The sequence below is a fragment of the Notothenia rossii genome (genome assembly GCF_949606895.1).
Source record: "Notothenia rossii genome assembly, chromosome: 2".
Taxonomy (NCBI): domain Eukaryota; kingdom Metazoa; phylum Chordata; class Actinopteri; order Perciformes; family Nototheniidae; genus Notothenia; species Notothenia rossii.
This window is the reverse complement of record NC_136904.1, coordinates 52,697,574-52,718,659: the sequence shown is the minus strand read 5'-3', so window position 1 is coordinate 52,718,659 and position 21,086 is coordinate 52,697,574. Positions and strand designations below refer to the sequence as shown.

At 38.9% G+C, this 21,086-nt stretch overlaps 1 protein-coding gene and 1 long non-coding RNA gene across 2 annotated transcripts in view; one reads left to right on the top strand and one right to left on the bottom strand.

The window, feature by feature from the left end:
• The window catches only part of cUnh2orf76 (chromosome Un C2orf76 homolog), a 37,692-nt gene extending 17,652 nt beyond the window's left edge, over nucleotides 1–20,040 (bottom strand). Inside the window, exons 1-3 of the mRNA XM_079667259.1 lie at nucleotides 19,583–20,040; nucleotides 19,428–19,478; nucleotides 19,124–19,161 (exon numbers count right to left, since the gene is read on the bottom strand). Coding sequence (XP_079523385.1) covers nucleotides 19,124–19,161; nucleotides 19,428–19,478; nucleotides 19,583–19,712 — 219 coding nt within the window. The 5' untranslated portion in view covers nucleotides 19,713–20,040. The remainder of the gene's footprint in view (nucleotides 1–19,123; nucleotides 19,162–19,427; nucleotides 19,479–19,582) is intronic.
• Nucleotides 20,041–20,106: 66 nt separating this feature from the next.
• On the top strand, nucleotides 20,107–20,702 carry LOC307030681. Its single transcript, XR_013805752.1, has 2 exons — nucleotides 20,107–20,247; nucleotides 20,468–20,702. It is a non-coding gene; the product is annotated as an uncharacterized lncRNA (long non-coding RNA).
• The last annotated feature ends 384 nt before the right edge of the window (nucleotides 20,703–21,086 follow it).

Sequence of the window (21,086 nt, the reverse complement as noted above, 5' to 3'; positions counted from 1 at the left end):
TACGTTTCTAAGGTAAGCGGACATGAAACTATTCAGCAAAACTATAAATAATAATCTAAGTTATGTTAGAAATTAAAATCAATGATTTAATGGGGAAATGTAGTTTAAACATGCCGTCAGTTTTAATGCTCTTTTATACTGAAAAACCAGAAATTATTGTGCACAAGCAGTTAAGCTTTTATTCTGAAAATCCTTCATCTACGGTTAGCATTTAGCATGTGGCTAATATACGATTTCCTGAAGAGGTGAATTTAGTAGCGAAATGATATGGAGTGGTGCAAACCGAAGCCTACTGATTTAACACTACAACTATAGATGTCGAGATACTACCATACTGAATATTAAATGAAGGTACAGTTTATTTGAATACATTATTGTTTACAGACGAGAGTAGCATGTGACAACATCCGGAATGACCGGAAACCAAACGAGCCGAGAAGTATTGTTTAGAGTATTGATTACAGCGTTTAGAATGTGTTAAATGAAAAGTGATGAAAGAGAATATGAGGAGAAACGGCGTGTTAAGCATATATTGAATGTGAAAGGAACCTATCCTCTGTTTAAATGCAATAACGGACATTGGAGACGAGGCGAGCCGGCTGGCGGGGAGGAGCCAGCAGAGGATATATAACAGCACCGGAGGAGAGATCCATTCTCTTCTCTTCCCTATCGAGGAGCGGATCACAGCTGTTTGTCTGACTGAACAATATCATGCTTGTGACCAACCCGCGCCTTTTTTAATTAAAGTACCCAATTGAACTTTCACAGAGACTCCATTTAGTCTCCTTTTAAAGCTTCTCTCCTGGACGGGAGAATAACGAACACAGTTAACAATCTGGTGACCCCGACGTGATCTCGCTGACCGAGGAGAGAAACCAACCGGCTGTTTCCTGGAGACGCTTGCAGCCATTCGACACACAAGAGCTCAAATCAATCGGTACGGAGATGCCTGTTATGACAAAGATTCTTCACTAGTTGAACTAGGCAAAGTTAGATTTGTGTGTTTGACGGCAGCCGGCGGATCCTGAAAATAGCTGTGCATTTTAATGTTAAAACAACCCAAATTGATAAAATAATCACTCTAAAACCACGAGGCGTTGTTTTGTCACAAGCAGGGTGAGTTCACACTTTCTTTTGTTCCATTAACCCTGTATGCTATTAACCACGTGTGGGTGTTGAATTTTAAATATGAATGTGTGTGGACATTGTACTTCGGATAGGTGCCTTGCTGTTTTCACATAGGTGTCTCTTGTTACGTTACTAGTTAGTTAACCTATGACGTAAGGGTATATAGCCCATTTGACAATTTTTGTTAAGATCTGGAAACATAGCGAATCGGTTAAGGGCCGAGTAAGTGAAAAACAGCAGGGCATAGTGAATCAACTCAGGGTTAAGACCGAAGTCAGTGCTTTAAAGAAAGTCCTTTTCAAGAAAAGGCTTGGTTAAGGTCTAAGCCTTTATCAGTGGTTAAAACTGTTCGGTTTTAAAAAAAGATATTGCAGGTGGGTTACGGTAATCGGAATTACAACAGCAGTGCAGTAATAAGACGACGGTCTATTATTAGTTGCTGATAGGTCTCCATATTGGTCCCGGTTTGGCGTGTCCAAATAGCAACAGTTAACCATAGTCGACTATAAAGTCAAATATTACGTGAACAGGTTTATAGCTAGTGCGTAAGGGTTCCTAACTTTAAGTGATGATATCAATAAGATAAAGCCCATAGTCGACTATAAAGTCAAATATTACGTGAACAGGTTTATAACTAGTGCGTAAGGGTTCCTAACTTTAAGTGATGATATCAATAAGATAAAGCCCATTTTTTTCATAGTAAACTAGATAGAAATGTTGTTATTTTAAAGGCCCAGTGAAGTGTGCACCTGTGCATGATCTGTTATGCTAATACGTATAGTAATGACCAAAATTGTCCATTGGAACCCATATCAAAAATGTTGGAATAGCAACAAATTTGACGAGTTTTGAATTTTCCGGGGAAATCTGCAGTCGACCTTCGCCTTCGTGGGCGTGGCTTGCGATCTACTGCGTGACGTCACGAGATGGACGCCGCTGCACTGTTTACATTCACCACCGTTCGTTTTTTCTCTTTTTCAAAGTCGAATTTCTCAACGTTTTTGAGCTAGTATTTTCCTGGAAAGTGTGTCGGAGTCGACTGGAAGTGATTGCCAATCGAGAAAACCTGACAATGGAGGCGACAGTGAAGAAAGAGGGATGAAAAACACAGGGGAAACGATGCATTGCCGCTGGCTGTAGTAATGTCAAGTCTGCCGAAGTGGCGATGTTTCTGTTCCCAAAAGATGAAGGTGAGCCTGGCAGGTGTCATTGTTTCGGAGATTCTTTGATTGATCATGATAAATAAAGGCCACTGGTCGATTCGAGAGAGAGAGAAAGAGAGACTGAGAGAGTTACAGGGTTGTTGTTAGCATCTGGTGCTAGCTCGGAGCTAACGGAGATTAGCTGTTTGAACAATAAGGAGAGGGAGAGTGCTCTCCTGTGGGACTGAGAGAGATAACGTCAGCTCAGGGAGGTAAACTGTAGCCTAAGTTATCTCAGTGGGTTTGGTCATCTATGTAAACAAATATTTCCATCTATGTAATATTAGTTGTATAAAATAGGTTAAGAAATCATTCCAATGTTTTTTGATTATTGAAATATATGTTTCATATGAGTGTTGAGAGCTGTATCCGTAAATCTCTTAATGTTGCCCTCAAAGTGCACCAGATTGATCACTTTCCTCATCTATCCTGTCCGAAAAGCTGTCCAAATCAATCATTTCTCTCACACTAGTATCACTTTCCAGAGTCTCCGCCATTTGTACAATCGCAACTGGGTACATCTTGTGACGTCACAGCCACTATCGTCTGCAACTTCCGTTAGGCTCAGACGGCAAAATTAATAATTCATTCATTCATTAATTATGAATTATTAAAAATTATTTTAGCCATGAACAGGCACAATGATATGTAAGGAATGAAACTGCCATTTCATTTTGGTGCAAAAAGATGCACTTCACTGGGCCTTTAAACTAAGTGTTGTGTTGGCTTGGATTTCAGGGTTTATAATACCACACCAGTGGTTTACTTTGTTACGGTTCGTTTAAAGATCACCTCGCCATTGTTTAAACTCCCACCTGAGAGCCGCATGGACAAATCTCTTTGTCTACAGGTCAGAGTGCGAAATAATCGGGTGCCATCTTGTTTACACCCCACATGTGGAAAAACAAAGACAGGGCAATCGCCATTTCGTGAAATGCAAATTCAATTTGCTACTTTGGCTTTGAATTTGCATTTACATAGAGCATCCACCAATTAGAAGTAGCAGAGTAGAACATTTAGCAGACTATTTTTGTAATTATGAGAAGGATACAGATTACAAGTGATGTTGTTCCCCCACACAGAAAACTATTGTGTCCACACAACTAGTGAGGTCAAGAGGACGGGCTCCCACCCAAAATATGCAAGGGGCGGCGATACACCTGACGTGAAGCTGTCCAGACCTGAAAACAGAAACTCGATTCTGCTGTGGTGAAGTCTGGCTACAAAGGGAGGTGTCCGATAGGGTCGCTTGTCTCAAACCAGTGAAGAAGTCAACAAGAACCCAGCAGAACTAGAGAGTGACTGTTAGTGGGAGAACTGTGACGGAGCGACAGACTGGCCCAACATTTTCCAGCCAGTACATCGATAGACCCCGTCAGAAGACCGGGGCTGTGTTTAAAAGGGGAACTTCATTTATTCTTAGCCAGAAGTGCAGTTTTTAATCAAACAATTATGTGATTTATGGAGTCAGATTACATTTTTCTCATAAACACAATTTTATAATCGGTCTGAAGTGTCTGTTTTAAGGCATGAGCCGCAGATTAAATAACATAACACTGATGAAGAAGTTGTAGGGTTTTTACAACAGTTTCAAGAATCAGTCTTTATTTATTTATTCTTGAGTAACTTTACTGATTTATAGTGTAGTGCGTAAGGCAATATCTCATTTGAGTGAGGGGCACCAGCCCTTCATGCAGGTCACCCTCTGTGAGAATAGTTCATATTTTCCCTCCAGTTTGGAGAATGATTATTTTATCATATGTTAGTTCAGCAGTGTCAACCAATCCTCTAATCCTAGAGTTATTGAGACGCATTAGCGACACCAGGGGTATTGTTTTTCGCAGCAACGATGATGCATAATACCATGACAAAAGCCATTATTGAAACAAGTAAACTATTAGAAGTGCTAATGGAAAATGTTTTGTGAATATGCATTTATGCCATCAGAAAGCCATACATCATATGAAATGTTTGTACGCCTTGTGGGTACACGGAGAATTTATATTTATTTAATGCAACGTTGTGGGATTTCCATGTCCTGTTCATAATACGGTAATCATTACAATATTAATTGAGCATGTTATGCTCAAAGGAGGGAGTGTCACGATTATACAGATATGTGGATTTCAGTGACGTTGTAGTTAATAAATAATAACATGTAGTCAACAATAGGTCATAAAACAACAAGAGGTATGCCGAAGCTTGGGCCTTCTCCAAGGAGGGAGTGGTCCAGTTTTAGATATTAGACAAATAGAAGTGGATGAATATGTCAGAAACTCTGATTAATATTATGCAAGTTTTGTCTACACAGCAGGCTAGGAAAACTACAGAGACACCAGAAGAGACACCAGAAGAGACTCCTGTTCGGCCAGGTGATTGGGTGAGGGTGAAAGTTCACAAAAGACAGTGGGCTCATCCGCGGTGGACGGAAGCGTGAAAAGTTGTAACAAACTTCACACGCGCTCCGGTTTAAAGGTAAAGAAAAAGGAGCAAATTGACACCACCTCACACATTGTCACCCTTCACTGGCAACTTCCAGAACATTATTGGGAGTTAGGACTGATTTGGCAGAGCTGGAACAAAACAATAAATAGAAATAAGATAAAGATAGAAACAGCTCAAAAGACAAATTGTCTATAGATTTTTATAGATTGTACATTAATGTGAAAACCTATTTTTTTGTTTTACATCTGAAAAAGAGTCCAATTTTTTGTATGTTATTTTTGGACTCATTATTTAAATTCTGTAACGGACACAACCAGGGATAAAATAGAGATGATGACGAGAACAAAGCCAAACCAATTGTGGGGTCCCCTAGGGATAAGAGTCAGAATAGCATTGTTGATTGTGCTCATTACACTTGGCACCTTGTTGGTTGGAAGGGGAGTACAATATCAAGTAAAGCATGGAACCATTAGTTCACTCATAGAGAATGCCCACATCACTAACAAGACTCCAGTTGTGTTTCACAGACTTTCACTTATCCTCAGAGCCAAAAGATCAGCTGAGCAACAAGAGGAGGAGTTAGAAATACTCGTTCCCAAACAAGAGGCGGTTATAATCAAGATGATTCACCCCCCTATATGCAGTTCTTGTATCAAATGATGAGATGGGTTTAAGTGATCGGGATATGTAAGTGATGGGGATTTACAGATTAGGGGAATCTCTAAATACACTGGATCCATGTTTTAGTCTGTACCAGAAACACCCCCTGTTAAGTTTATGAACAACCGACGGGTGACCTGAGTAGAATTATTGAAAATGATTACAGTTGAAACAGGCTACTAACCCAAAAGTACAGCTTTGTACGTACAAACTCTATGAACCAAATTTCCTAGCAGACAGTGGCGACATTGCAGATATGTCCAGTCACCAAAGTTACTTATGTTCTAAATAACAGTGAGATTTAAAGTGACGGAGAAAATATGGAGACGTTCCTTTATAGTGTGTGAAATATGTGGTGCTTGAAGCAACTAGGTATTTACATTTATGGAAGAAAGTGGTTTCCTGAAAGAGTTAATTGGAGTAAACATGTTACAGTGGGTGAAAACAATGTTTAGGGATATGGTACAATTATTAGAAAACATAAACTGGGCTTAGATGACATTTAACATCAAAGAAAGATAGTATGGTTAGGAAAATGGAGTGGGAAAGATTGGATTTATTTTACCTCAGTGTGTTAGAATTAACTATAGATAATGCGTCCCGAGATCTCTCTCTCTCTATCTCTCCGCCTGTCAGAACGCTACGACCCCAACTTCCAAGCAGACAAAAGACCTCACCACGGAAGAGTCCTCCTCCTCCATCGAACAGACAGAGAAGCAGAGCTGAACCAACAATGACAAGACTTTATCCAGAACCATCTCCACCTGAGGAATCCAGAACTACAGGTGACATAAAAAGGCACACTCTCATCGGTCCCCCACAGGACATGAAGTTCCAAGCTGAGCCACAAGATTTGGACACAAGAGCAGAGGGTGGGACATGAGAGCAGAATACGCCCTCCATGCAACAAAGTAGAGACTGTAAAGGAGGAGATGAAAAGCAAAGCAGATGGGACACTGGAAAGAGTTACAGCGGAAGGATCCAAGAGCAGATGGACTGAGGAGAAGGTGGACGGAGAAGAGGACAGGACGGAGGAGTTGGCATGGTCCGGCAGAACGTGAGGGGATCGTGGCTTGACAACCAGAGGGGGAGAGAAGGAAAACGGGAGTGAGTGAGTTTACACATAAACACACTTATTCACCAACGAGAAATACGTAAAGAAAAATGTTTATTAGCCATGAATTAATCAATTGGTGAATTTATAAAGTAAGAAAGAGGAAACTATTAAATAACCCTAAAAACACACTGAGGGTAGAACATATTATCCAATCTTTTCATCATATGAAAAAATTATTCTTTAAGAGTTTTTTTTATTTCATGTGTGAATTTGGGTAAGATTTTATTTGTTACAGTATAGACCTACAGTTTAAAGGGATGGTTTTAGTAACCACTCTATAAAAGCAGACAAATCTTTATTTGTATGGAAAATGTTAAAGGTAGAGCTAGTACCAAGCCAAAGATAGTATTCCAATCTAGAGTATTGATTTCTCCATTGTAGCATGGTTATTACCTCAGGAGGGAAGATTAAGGTGGAAATAACATTTGTTTTTTGTCCAAGATGTAGAGTTTTAAAAAGACACTGGGCAAAGAGAGATTGCACATTTTAATTAAAAAAAACTAATATAATTGGGAGTAATACATGCGGGCCTTGGATTACTCATTGTGATGGTGCATATTTTACAACAAATATCGTTCAGGGAGAAGGGGTCGCTCGACCCACCCTGCAGATGTTTTAAATCTTACTTGCAGCTTCAGAGGGAGCGCACGGCACCAGAGTATGAGTTTTAAAAGACAAGCGCCACCAGCTCCTAAAGGTCATCCATTCAATCGGTGATGACCTGACTTTTAGAGATGTTATTTAAAAAGGAGAAACATATCTGCCATAGGTGTAAATTCCTGAATTGAACTGCAAACCATTAATGAAATGACTTCTGTTTTAAAGTTCTTGTTAAAGGAGGGAGTAATTATCACATGCTCTAGCACCCAAGGTTCCACACACTGTTAAAGGGGTTAGCATAGCTATTTAAGTAGACAAGAATTGAAAATAAATTAGTATAATGAGTTATTGATATTCCACTGGTTCTCACACCATTTCAGGGACTTCACTGCATTAGAACAGACCACCCAAAGGTAATGAGAAGGAACTTTTAAGTGATGAAACTCTACAACTGTTGTAACTGACCAAAATCTTCTCCCAGAAATGACTGTCTAGAATGCCGTACCCCAGAGTAGAACGTACCGATTGATCACGACGGCCCCTTCTAGAGAAAATATTACTTTCATACCTTAAATGGTATGAAAGGAGGGAGGGTAAATTTCTCATGAGGAGATAATTACAAATGCTAGCAGAACAAGACGACCAACCCCCGTATTCAGATGTTCATGATAATGATGAGTTAGTTTAAATGATATGGATGTTCGGAGATGAGATTGATCAATGAATGTCCAGCTGATGTGATTCTTTACATTATGAAATCATGTGAAGAAGTGAGCAAAATAAAATGCTAAAATGGAGTGAATCCATTTCAATTTACTTTACACTATTCCAAGATAGTTTATTTTTATTTTTCAATTTACTTTGCCAATCCAAGATATTTTATTTTATTCTTTATTATTTTATACTATTCTAATATGGTGGATCTCATGTTGTAAAAATCATTGCTATTCGAAGATGGTTTGTTTCTTTTCACTTTGTAAAAACAAGTGCCTTAACACTGAGCGTGGTATGAGAACGGTTTCTGTGAAAGGAGGGAGGAAGAAATGTTCTGATACCAAGCCATTGCTGCTATTTTGAAGAATGATATTGAATGTAAACACTAGAAGTTATGCACAAGGGAAAACTTTTATGTTTGAACACAGACAAGAATTTATTTTGTATTTTTGTAAAACCGGCTGTAAAACCATTCCATTTGATTGTATGTTTGTTAATATGAGATATGTAATATGCAAAGTTCAGATGAAGAACTCATTGATTTCAGTATTATACACACCTTTTAGGTGTGTAAGGAGGGACTGTTAGAAATTAAAAGCAATGTTTTAATGGGGAAATGTAGTTTAAACATGCCGTCAGTTTTAATGCTCTTTTATACTGAAAAACCAGAAATTCTTGTGCACAAGCAGTTAAGCTTTTATTCTGAAAATCCTTCATCTACGGTTAGCATTTAGCATGTGGCTAATATACGATTTCCTGAAGAGGTGAATTTAGTAGCGAAATGATATGGAGTGGTGCAAACCGAAGCCAACTGGTTTAACACTACAACTATAGATGTCGAGATACTACCATGCTGAATATTAAATGAAGGTACAGTTTATTTGAATACATTATTGTTTACAGACGAGAGTAGCATGTGACAACATCCGGAATGACCGGAAACCAAACGAGCCGAGAAGTATTGTTTAGAGTATTGATTACAGCGTTTAGAATGTGTTAAATGAAAAGTGATGAAAGAGAATATGAGGAGAAACGGCGTGTTAAGCATATATTGAATGTGAAAGGAACCTATCCTCTGTTTAAATGCAATAACGGACATTGGAGACGAGGCGAGCCGGCTGGCGGGGAGGAGCCAGCAGAGGATATATAACAGCACCGGAGGAGAGATCCATTCTCTTCTCTTCCCTATCGAGGAGCGGATCACAGCTGTTTGTCTGACTGAACAATATCATGCTTGTGACCAACCCGCGCCTTTTTTAATTAAAGTACCCAATTGAACTTTCACAAAGACTCCATTTAGTCTCCTTTTAAAGCTTCTCTCCTGGACGGGAGAATAACGAACACAGTTAACAGTTATTGAGTTTTTAGCATAATACTTCAGAATCTTAAAATTCCCTTAACGTTTGTATGCAATTGTGCTAAATTCAACACTGGAATCAAGCAAATATTAATATGCTTGCATGACATTAGTTATTTATATTTTGATATCACTTAACTATACGTTTAATACATTTAAGTCAAGCTAAGGTACATGTGATGGTAGCTAGTTAGTGCTCTTACCTGTGAGGCCTCCTCCAAACAGCATAATAACCAGACTGTATCATTAAAACTAAGTACCAGTTCTAGATCCTTGACTTTAGACAAACGATTCAAAAGACAACATGTATTTAAAGACCAATCTTTATTTGAATGTGCCTCTTAACCTGATATATTAGTTATACAGTAATAGTATTGGCAATCTAAAAAAAACTGAGCAACTCAACAGTTAACTTTATGTTTCTTATTGTCTAAAGCATTTTTCATTTTCCCCCTCTCATATTCAGTGTGGACGGATTGAGACAGCGTGGTGTCCAGAAAGCTGCAGAGACTTCAGGGAGAAACCTCCGTGTGATGGACGCCCTGTCTGTTGGTTTGGAGAGGACTGAGGCTCTTTCCTCTGCTAGGACAACCAGGCCTGATGGAGGAGCCCATGCTGGGCAAAGCTGATACCAACTGCACAGGCCTAGTCTGTCACTTTATTTGACTAAATGTTTTTACTTATACATTTAATAGGTTTACACCTTCTGTCCATATGTGCGTTTTATTTAAAACATTTGATTAACTTTTGGTTCACATTTCAATAAATTGTATTTGTATTTGCACTCCTTTTGTCCATTATTCTTACTGAAAATGTTAGATTACACATTCACATCGGACTGCAGATTGGCCCCATTTATTTGTGACGTTGCAAACTCTGCGGTACAAGGCACAAGTGATGTGAAGCTCATAAAGCGAGGCAAATAGAAATAATCAGCTGATGGAGTGTAGATGTGGAAATAGGTGCATTCGATCAGCTGACTGTTTTTACAATAAAAGTAGTTTCTTAGTGTACTGGTCTTCAAATCTCATAGCATCAGCTTTTATTTTTCCTCTTGGATGTTCTTCTTGACCCTCAGAGAAGGAGAAAATCTTGTGTCTTTCAGGCATGTCCTTTCCTAACAAAAATGACAGGAAACATAAAACATATTATTGCAGAACAAGTGTGTTATTTATGAAAGCGGTGTGTTTGTGTGTTTAGGGGCTATAGATATAATTATTTTGTAATTGTAATGTTTTTTTTTTATTTCAACAGTGAGCTACAAAGACAATCAGATTATGAATGACCAGTATGAAGTTAATCAACAATGAAATATATGTTATTATCAAAATAATATTTAACTGTTATCAAAACGTAGTGCAACTGTAGAAGCTTGCTCTGTTGTCTCACTGAAAGAATAACTTTTACCACGTTTTTTACAGACAATATTGAGAGATAAATAGTAGCAGTTCTCACTATGTGTTAAATATCTTTGCCTTCAATACATTAAATTAGAAAGCTGACATCTAAATGTAACTTTTTGCATGGAAAAAACCCTCAACTTCACTGATGTGTAGGTGATCTAGTATTGTTTAATGAAATGTATATCAGTGTATTAAAGTCAATACTTCATTTATTTAAACCAATATCTTTCTTGATTCTTTGTACAGTATGAAAAAAATACTATTTGTACCTGAGCTGAAGTTCACTGCTGTGAGGAGTCCAGTTCTGTCTCTCACTCTCTGGTCCAGCCTGTCTGCATCACCTGGACACCTTAAACAAACAGATATATATGTAAAGTACCATGTGTACAAACAATATAACTGATTCTCTTCTGTTGAACATGTTGGTTTGTGTATTGTCCGAGTCAGGGTCCTTTTTATTCTACTGTAACTTTGGAAGTTGTGTTACCAATGCTTACTGTTTATTTGATACCAATTTGGTAATGCAATTCATAAAAACAACAAAGTTTGGGTTTGCTCTTCAGATGACTAACGTGTAAGCTCAATAACCAGCTCAACCAACCATATTGTAATATCTAAGTAATCATCTTGAAATATGACATTAATAATTGTAATATACACACGTCTTATTGTGAGGTTGATTTCACATACACTACTTCGACATTAGCTTGTCTACATACTTGAGCATAGCCAATTTAAATTAACATTAGCGATTCATACAGTTCCTACCTACATAATAATCATCTCTCTAAGTTACAAGGATGACCTTATTTTATCAACCTCAAACCGAAGCCGTTTGTTGTACAGTATTATCCCACTTAACACTTGTCTATTTCGTTTTAACCTTTATAAATATAGTCTATGATTTTAACTTGGAGGCTACTATTAGCATCGTTAGCACCGATGTAGCTACCACTGGCTTACACGCCAACCCGAGCCTTAACATTAATTACGTAGCTGATTAAAATCATTAACACATAAATAAGTACTCGAATTTCACTTACCGCAAAACCTTATTCATGCACCGTCTTTTTCAACCGCAGAGCGAGTCACAATAGTCCGATATATAAGCATAAAGAACAAACAAACACGGCCGGGGGCAAGTTGTGTTCCCTGGATGAGCTGAACAGGCAGAGTGCCTGTAGCTTCACGGAGCAGCTAGCAGAGAGACAAGAAGCTAACAGCAGCAGTCACTTCACAGAGCCGTCACTCAATGTGACCACGCCCTAATTTATGCAAAAACTTTAAGACCTAACATAAATAAAAGGGTAGTGTTAGAAAACAATTCACTCACTGATCCATAATCATGAAGGTGGAATCTAACTACCGTAATTTTCGGACTATAAGCCACGCCTTTTTCCCTATTTTTCGACGCTGCAGTTTATATAACGGTGCGGCTAATCTATGGATTTTTACAGCTAACGGCCAACACCTTTAACTCTATGGGCTCTATGGCCGGTCCGCGGAACCCCACCTTTAAGCGGCGGGTTCCAGCAGGAAAAGCTGGAGGCCGGAAAAGAGTGAGACAGGTAGTGCGCAAAAGTAAAAGTGGAACCGAGAGTGGTATGCTGCTGCTGCGGCTTATATTCAGGTGCGGCTTATAGTCCGAAAATTACGGTATATTCATAATAATATTTATTGCATCCATGGGTAGAAACATGTTTTTTTCTGCTGTAAAGTTGGGCATTTTAACATGGGGTCTATGGAAATTGGTCCTTTCTGCAGTCAGTCCCTATCGGCCAATATATGAACTGCAGTGTGGGCCACTTCCGGATTGGCGTCCCGGCTCTTCCACAGAGTTTGCCGCTTGGTCGGAACCTGATACTTAAGTTGCACGTGCATTGGTGTGATAACGGAGCCAGAAAGCAATGCACGTTTACTCGCGTGCGCGGTGCGCCGTGTGTTTGTTTTACAAAAAATGGTGAAGCAAATTAAGTTGTTTGACTGTGGGGTGAAAAGTTCGGCCAACCCGTTAACATCTCAAACGAATGTTCAAAGTGATTCCACTGATAAAGCGCAAGATGAACCCGAACGAAAAGCAAAGAGGAAATGTATAAAGTCTTGGGAGGCGAAACATTCTGCTCCGTTGTCCATCAACTTCCGGTAAAAGTTCCTTTAAAATAAGAGTCCCGATCTTATTACTGCCAAAATAAAAGTGCAAAACGAAACTTTACCATAGGAAAATATTGGCATACAAATATAATCACTTCGATAAAAAGGTAACACATTTTAAATATAGTTAGACATATTAAAAGGTAATTTACAGCATTAATAATTAATATCTAATTCTTAACTGTGAATGCTTTTCATTTATTTTACATTAGACATTCATTAGTCTGGCCAATCCAAAACTTCAATGCTGAAGGGCCAATGGATCTATGGTGGGGGTCAGCACAAAGGTCAAGAAAATCCACATTTGAAAGCAAGACAACGGATGACAAAGAAACTAGTGACTTGCTCAATTCATTTGTGGATCTGTGAAGAACATGACAACAGCTGCACTACTGGTATTTAGTATACCAGCAATTGAGGGGGGACAAGTTTACTACCACTTTAGTTTCAAATAATTGTGTTAATTACTTAATGTAAAGCATTTGAACATTCTTTTGAGTCACATTTTCATTATTAAGTTGATGTATAACTGTATAGTATCTAAATTATTTAAAATATAAGGTGACTAAAAATGGCAATCGTATTTTCAGTTTTGGCAACCAAAAGCTGATGCCTGGTTGCCAGCCTGGCAACCACTTTTAAAAGTTAGCGTTGAGCTCTGGTGTATGTACAATAAATATTTGATGGTTTCTGAGTTTAGATCTGGGGACCTCACCTTGAGAACAGTTTTCAAATGAACAGATTGTTTTCACCCAAACTTCATATCTTTAACTACAGTGGGAAAACTAATGGTCCGCAAGCAGTTGCACATACTCAACGTGCACCTCATTCACTGATCTTGCTATCATGAGGGCAGTATAGATCAGTGGTTCTCAACTGGTCAGGCCTCGGGACCCACTTTTTCATTTGTCAATAAATCGCGACCCGACATTTTGAAACACTCAAATCTATTCAACAAAATATTGTGCTGTAATATATACGCTTTTCAGTATACAATATTAATTAAAGTGAAGTACAGTGCATATATCACTTATATCCCTTCACAGAACTAAAGTAAGCTTTTGAGCTTAATGAGATGATGGAATCAAAGCTGAACTGTATAATATAAAAAGGCAAACATGCTGAAAACTCAACCCCAGAAGGGGGGTCTGGGGGGATTCTCCCCCAGGAAATGTTTAGAAATACTAACACATAAACAACGGATTCTGGTACACTGAGAAGAAAATAAATAAATGTATTACTACCCGACATATTAATAATATTTTATGCCATTGTTTGTTTTTCACTTTGTTCTGACAGCTGAGCTTGCTGCTCCTCACAGAGAGAAGAGCAAAGAGGAGATAGTCTGTGTGAATTACTTTAAATTGTGGGTAAGGGTAGATAGCTCCCATTGTTCTGTGACCTGTCAATCATCAAACCGCGGTTCATATTTCATTATGTGTTCATTAGTGTGAATGCTATTTATAGCATTCCACTACAGTTATTCAAATCTTTATTAGTGCGAATGCAGCACTCTCCATAACTTCAGCTTACTTTCAGCAACAGAAACCATTCAAATATTAAACTATTCAGCTTTTTCAGGAATCAATGTGAAACCATCAACTTAAAAAATATATTTTATACTTTTTTAAATATTCAGCTTTTTAAACTGTTTTTTTAACATGGAAGTCAATGGGACGACTCTTCAAATCCTCTTTTAACTAGACCTTACGCCATGCTTCTCCTTCCACATACTTTCAGCATTTCAAATTTTTTATATCTTTTACACTGAGATATTGAACTTAGTTTGGAGCTTTGTGAGTGCATTGAATTTATTGGGTCATTGTGGTTGCAAAATGAAAATAATTAAAGTAAAAAAAAAAGGGTGTGAAACTGCTCGTGTTTGTCATTAACATTACTGGGAGGGGACCACGGCTTTCCGCTCATGTTGGTTTTTTATTTCTGCTCAGAAAATAGCTCAGCTGTTTGTACACAATTTTATCCATAAACAGCTAGCATAGACTGTTGCTGCACACCATAAAACTATGTCTCAGCTGAATTTTTTTAAGGAATTGGTTTCATTACAGTAGGCAACCACTGATTTGACTGATCAGAAGTGTTATCTGTCAACTGGGACTAGGCTTGGGCGGTATGACGGTATACCAGGGTATTTCGAAATTCCGTCGGTATGATTTTCAATACCGTGACGTCCCAGACTGTGCGCCAAATAACAGATGTGTTTCATTCGATTACACTGACACGGAGTTTTGACAGGGACGACATTGGTTGTAATGCACAGCACGCGCCAGCAGAGGGCAGGGGAGGGTAGTCCGTCTTTCCCGCTCTCAGAGCTCAGCACAGAGCTGAGCTGAGCAAGATGGCGGCAGCATTTGCCGGCCCCGAAATCGGACAACTAGTAAAAAAGAAAAATGCCTCTGCGCCTGTTTGGGACTATTTTGGGTTTACTCGTCGCCAGTGACTTCATCCAGCACAATGAGAGACAGAGGCACTTCTTTGGGAATGTTTAAGACGGGGTGAGTGAGTGTTGACATTTTTTAATCCTATGCAACTGGTTGATGGTTTTGTAGTCGAGGTCGGACGTATTTAAAAACGAAAGCATTTACGTGCTAAACATTCACGCGAGTAATCCAATGAATCAAATGGAAATAAGGTTTTTAAACCATGCACGGAATAATATTGCCAAACTAGTTAGTGAATAAAGCAAACTTTATTCAATAAGTCAAGTATTTACTCCCGGAAAATGTTTATGTATGATGATATATTGTTAACTTAGCTCACAATGGAAACAACGTCGGACATCTACAAACGCGGCCTTTATCCGATCTCAAAATGTGCCATTTGCACAATGTGTCTTGTATGCAGCCCTTGTTTTGCACTTGCGCGCACGTCGCGGCACTTTGCGAGCGTCTACCGGCTCGGGCTGCATTTTACACCGAACATATAATATACCGTTCGAAACATCTATTTGCCGCCGAACGCTACCTCGCTCAAGTCGACCCAAGTCATACCGTCATATACCGTATACCGCGGTATGATGTCAGCAAGGTATGACGGTATGAAAAAAATGATACCGCCCAAGCCTAACTGGGACCTTTTTAATGTTTCGTATATCATTAAAACAATCGTTGCATTACATCAGTGGTTCTCAAACTTTTTCTGTCATTCCCCACTTTGAACAGGTGGGCCTTTTCAAGCCCCGCCTGTTCCTCCTCGCTCCAATAAAATGGTAGGCCAAGCTTAAAATTGTCAAATGTATCGTTCTATAACAGGGGTCTCCAACCTTTTTTAGAATGAGAGCTACTTTCAAAAAGTAAAACAAGTCGTGAGCTACTTTTACTCCTCTTTTTTTGTACTGTATATATTTAGCACATTTTAACATTATTATATGCTTACATTTAACCTTTTTGTGCTGCTTGGGTCTGTGGGACCCATTTTCAATGTTTACTAAAAGAAAATTGATGCAATTTAATTATTTTAACCTGCTTTATTTGGGGGTGGACCTCACCTCCTCTAGCGGGGTCCAGGGGCATGCACCCCTGGGAAGAATTTTTTTTAAATGTTGAAGTGAAATGCCTCAATCTGGTGCACTTTGAGCAAAAAATGAATTTATGGATACAGCTCTCAACACACTGAAAGGGAGCTGTATACTTTTCAATAATCCAAACATCTTTAGAATATGATCAAAACCAATAATAAAACATTTAAACTTGTTTATTCTTATCTTACCTAGTTAGCATTCTTTCTTTTTTATTTATGCATATTTTACTAATCACTCCCCTTTTAAACTTTTTGATTTTTTTTTACTGTCCTATAGCACACATTGGAATGATTTCTTACTTTATTTTTTACACCTATACAGTGGGGCAAAAAAGTATTTAGTCAGCCACCAACTGTGCAATTTCTCCCACTTGAAAAGATGAGAGGCCTGTAATTTTCATCCGAGGTATACCTCAACTATGAGAGACAAAATGAGGGGAAAAAAAATCCAGAAAATCACATAGGAGGCTCTTAAAGAAGAAGTTACAGGTCTGTGAGAGCCAGAAATCTTGTTTGTTTGTAGGTGACCAAATACTTATTTTCCACCATAATTTGCAAATAAATTCTTTAAAAATCAGACAGAAAATCACATAGGAGGCTCTTAAAGAAGAAGTTACAGGTCTGTGAGAGCCAGAAATCTTGTTTGTTTGTAGGTGACCAAATACTTATTTTCCACCATAATTTGCAAATAAATTCTTTAAAAATCAGACAGTGTGATTTTCTTTCTCATTTTGTCTCTCATAGTTGAGGTATATCCGGCGCTGTGAAAAGTCCACCGCCATTGCGAGTCTCAGTCCACTAACGCCCGCGAGGACCCAGGTTCGATTCTGGCCTGAGGTCCAAAACATTTATTTAAACATTTTCTTTTTTTTTTAAATTAAAAACTCCCGTTCATCGCGTCCATTCGCGACCAACCTATCACATCTCTGCGCCCCACACTTTGAGAAACGCTGCATTACATTAACCACTTTAAAATTGTGGCTGCTGACATTCAGGACCAGGCACGTGCACACATCGACATCAAAGCGGGCTTGAGCCCCTGCCCTTATTCTTCCTCCAGAGAAAGTGCCCTTTTTTTTCCCCCTATTTTTAAAAAATAAATAAATAAATACATCTACTGCTGTTTCCGCACAGTTTCCCTTTCCAAAAATATATTGATTGAATACTAAATAAGAATATCAGGTCGGGAGATTGGACTGTGAAGTTCAGATTCTCTCTCTACCCTCCCTCCCTCCACGTCTCGTGCACAGCGGTACAGACATCGGAAGTCCCTTCAGACAGACAGGTAGCAGCACCTCCCACTTTACAGTCCCTTCAGACAGACAGGTAGCAGCACCTCACACTTTACTGTCCCATGTTATGCCGGCTTTTCTTGGCTTGTTTGAAGTTGAGTGGTGATGAACAAATGACTAAGCTGCCAGTGCCTCGAGTTTACAGCTAATTAGCTACAAGACAAAAACAAATATAGTTAACTAGGGTATACGAGCTAATGGATAAGTTAGCTCACGTTTTAGCTAAGGCAATTTATCATGGGTATTGTTAGAAATTAAAATCAATGTTTTAATGGGGAAATGTAGTTTAAACATGCCGTCAGTTTTAATGCAGTTTTACACTGAAAAAACAGAAATTCTTGTGCAAAACCAGCTGTTAAGCTTTATTCTGAAAGTCTTTCATCTCCGGGTGGCAGTTAGCATGTGGTACATTTACAATTTCCAAAAGAGGTGAATTTAGTAGCGAAATGATATGAAGTGGTGCAAACCGAAGCCTACTGATTTAACACTACAACTATAGATGTCGAGATACTACCATGCTGAATATTAAATGAAGGTACAGTTTATTTGAATACATTATTGTTTACAGACGAGAGTAGCATGTGACAACATCCGGAATGACCTGAAACCAAACGAGCCGAGAAGTATTTTTTAGAGTATTGATTACAGCGTTTAGAATGTGTTACATGAAAAGTGATGAAAGAGAATATGAGGAGAAAAGGCGTGTTAAGCATATATTGAATGTGAAAAGAACCAATCCTCTGTTTAAATGCAACAACGGACATTGGAGACGAGGCGAGCCGGCTGGCGGGGAGGAGCCAGCAGAGGATATATAACAGCACCGGAGGAGAGATCGGGCTCTTCTCTTCCCTAACGAGGAGCGGATCACAGCTGTTTGTCTGACTGAACAATATCATGCTTGTGACCAACCCGCGCCTTTTTTAATTAAAGTACCCAATTGAACTTTCACAGAGACTCCATTTAGTCTCCTTTTAAAGCTTCTCTCCTGGACGGGAGAATAACGAACACAGTTTACAGCATACAGGCTAATGTACTGTACTTAAGGGGAGACACTAAAGGTGAATACAGTAAAATACTTTACGAGTACTTTTTATGGTACCCGCAAGGACAGGAGGCGATATGTTTGCCTGTAATGTCCTTAAACAGTAACTTCATAATGTTGATTGTTGGCTGCTCATTTAATAACTATTAATTTGACTAGTTTGTTGTCTGTTCTTGTGCGTAGTGAATACTAAAGAAGACCATTGTCTCTGTGTTAACTGATTATTTTGTAGAATTCTGTTGAGTATTAAACAATTGCGTGAGTGTGAGGGTATTAAAATAAACTGGTCAGTAAGTCAGAGATGTGCAACTATATTTAACTTTTTGTTTTAAAACCTTTTTTTATAAATGATTATGGGAAGTGCCCTTTTTTTCACTTGAGCTCCCGCCCCCAAAATGTCTGTGCACGTCTCTGTTTAGGACTATTTATCTTCAGACACACATGTTTTTTCAACGTTACACTATCTCCTAGATACCTTTGCTCCATGTGCTTGGTGGATAATCTTCATCGTGTCTAAAAGAAAATACAAGAGAATCAAATCAGATGTGGAACAGGTGATATAGACAACAAAAAAAAGATGAGGCATAACATCCTTGTTATGCCTCATCTTTTTTTTTGTGCATTATTAAAACTTTAGTCATGTTTGCGTGCACACATACACTCGTAGCTTGCACGCACACACACACACCACCTACTACTACTACTACTACTACTACTACTACTAGTCTACGAATAAAAATAACAATAATAAAACTACTACTATTGTCAGGCATACACACCATAAGCGTATTTCCTAAAAGGTGGAGGGAGCCCCGGCCTTGTTGCTATGTCTGAAAGAAAAGAGGGTTATCATGACCTGAAAACAACAGAGGATACAGTATGATTGGAGACAAAAAGAGAGGATTTAAATTGAAGCTGAAACAGTGGTCCTCACCGTCTCTCACGAGCTGCATGAAGTCCAGTACCGTGTTCTCCAGGTTGACAGAGTGGAACACCACTGGTCTGAAGTTCCTGTGCTCGAAGGACCTGACCAGGCGGACGGTGAGCACAGCCCCGGCGGACATTTCCGGTTTTCGGACTGCCCGCTGTGTAGAGAGGCTGCTAGGAGCGGTTAGTTAGCTTAATGTGTGTCAGGCTACTAGGAGCGGTTAGTTAGCTCAGTGTGTGTCAGGCTGCTGCTCACGCTCAGTTCAACTCAGCAAGTGTTTAGGGGAGCTTCCGCCTCTGTTAAGACCAGATCATTCGAAAAAGCGTTCTGTTATCTAGACTCAATAAGTCGATAACTGAGCGATCTCTTTTTATTCAAGAACATGTGGCCGTGTCTCAATTCAGGGGCTGCACCCTTCGGAGTACGGAGGACCCAGCCCACGTAGACCGGGTAGGCTCAGGCTGGACCGAGCGGCCTACGAAATGAGACGGGCTAGCTTACGGAGGGCTTCGTATTTACGTCACGTGATACGCGCTGTTCGGTTGCGCTGCTCCAGCAGCCTGCTAGCAAATTAGCTTACAAGATAACTCAGCTGAAAAGTATCCAGAAACTTTACTTTTAAATTTTTTGGAGATCACCGTCGGCGATGAATTAAAGAGAACCATGGCCAGGTAAATAAGATGAAGCTTTTCCTTTAGCCCCCAGTAATGTTACATTCGTAAGTTAACAAGTAAATTATAGCTGATATAATTTAATCATAATAAAACAATATGCTTTTTAAATGAACAAAAGCATGTTGTATAGATTGATTCTTAACAATATTAGTGTTCTAATCTTAATAGCTGTGATCATAACAGTTTATATTCTCCTTCTTCCCCTAAACCTGCCCAGATGATGTCCCACTGACCCCAGGTCAGCACCTCCAGGTCCAGCACCACCGTGCCCCCGCTCTGCTGAAATATACAATTAAACATTTCTACGACCTATTTTTTGTATTAATACAATTAAACTGAAGACAGTTTAATGACCTAGAGATATCCTATTATTCCACTGCTTATGTACACATGTTGTAAATAATGGTTAAAACCTCAGTACATGAAATAAACAATGTGTTTAACAATTACAATTTAATATTGTATATTCATCTTATCACAAAGTAGAGGTAAGAATATATCCATCCTCTCTCTGCAGTTTCATGTCTTCTATTATTATAACTTTCATCATTGAGACAGAGGAAATCAATCATGTTATTTAACATCACCGGCAGTCAAACAAATATCAGCAAAAGTGTGTTTATCAAGTTGTTTATTTGTATTATATGTGCAGCAAGTATATAGAAGCAGCTGTTTGGGGAATCAGACAGACTCAAGCTATAATCGTTAAATATCTATTAAAAGAAAGGACATATACAAAATCAAATTCTGAAAGTAACACACAAGTCTGTAGGAGTGCAGTAAGCAGGGGTCTGGAAGTTTTGCTTTCTTCAGCACCACAGGGTGTCCAGCTGAAT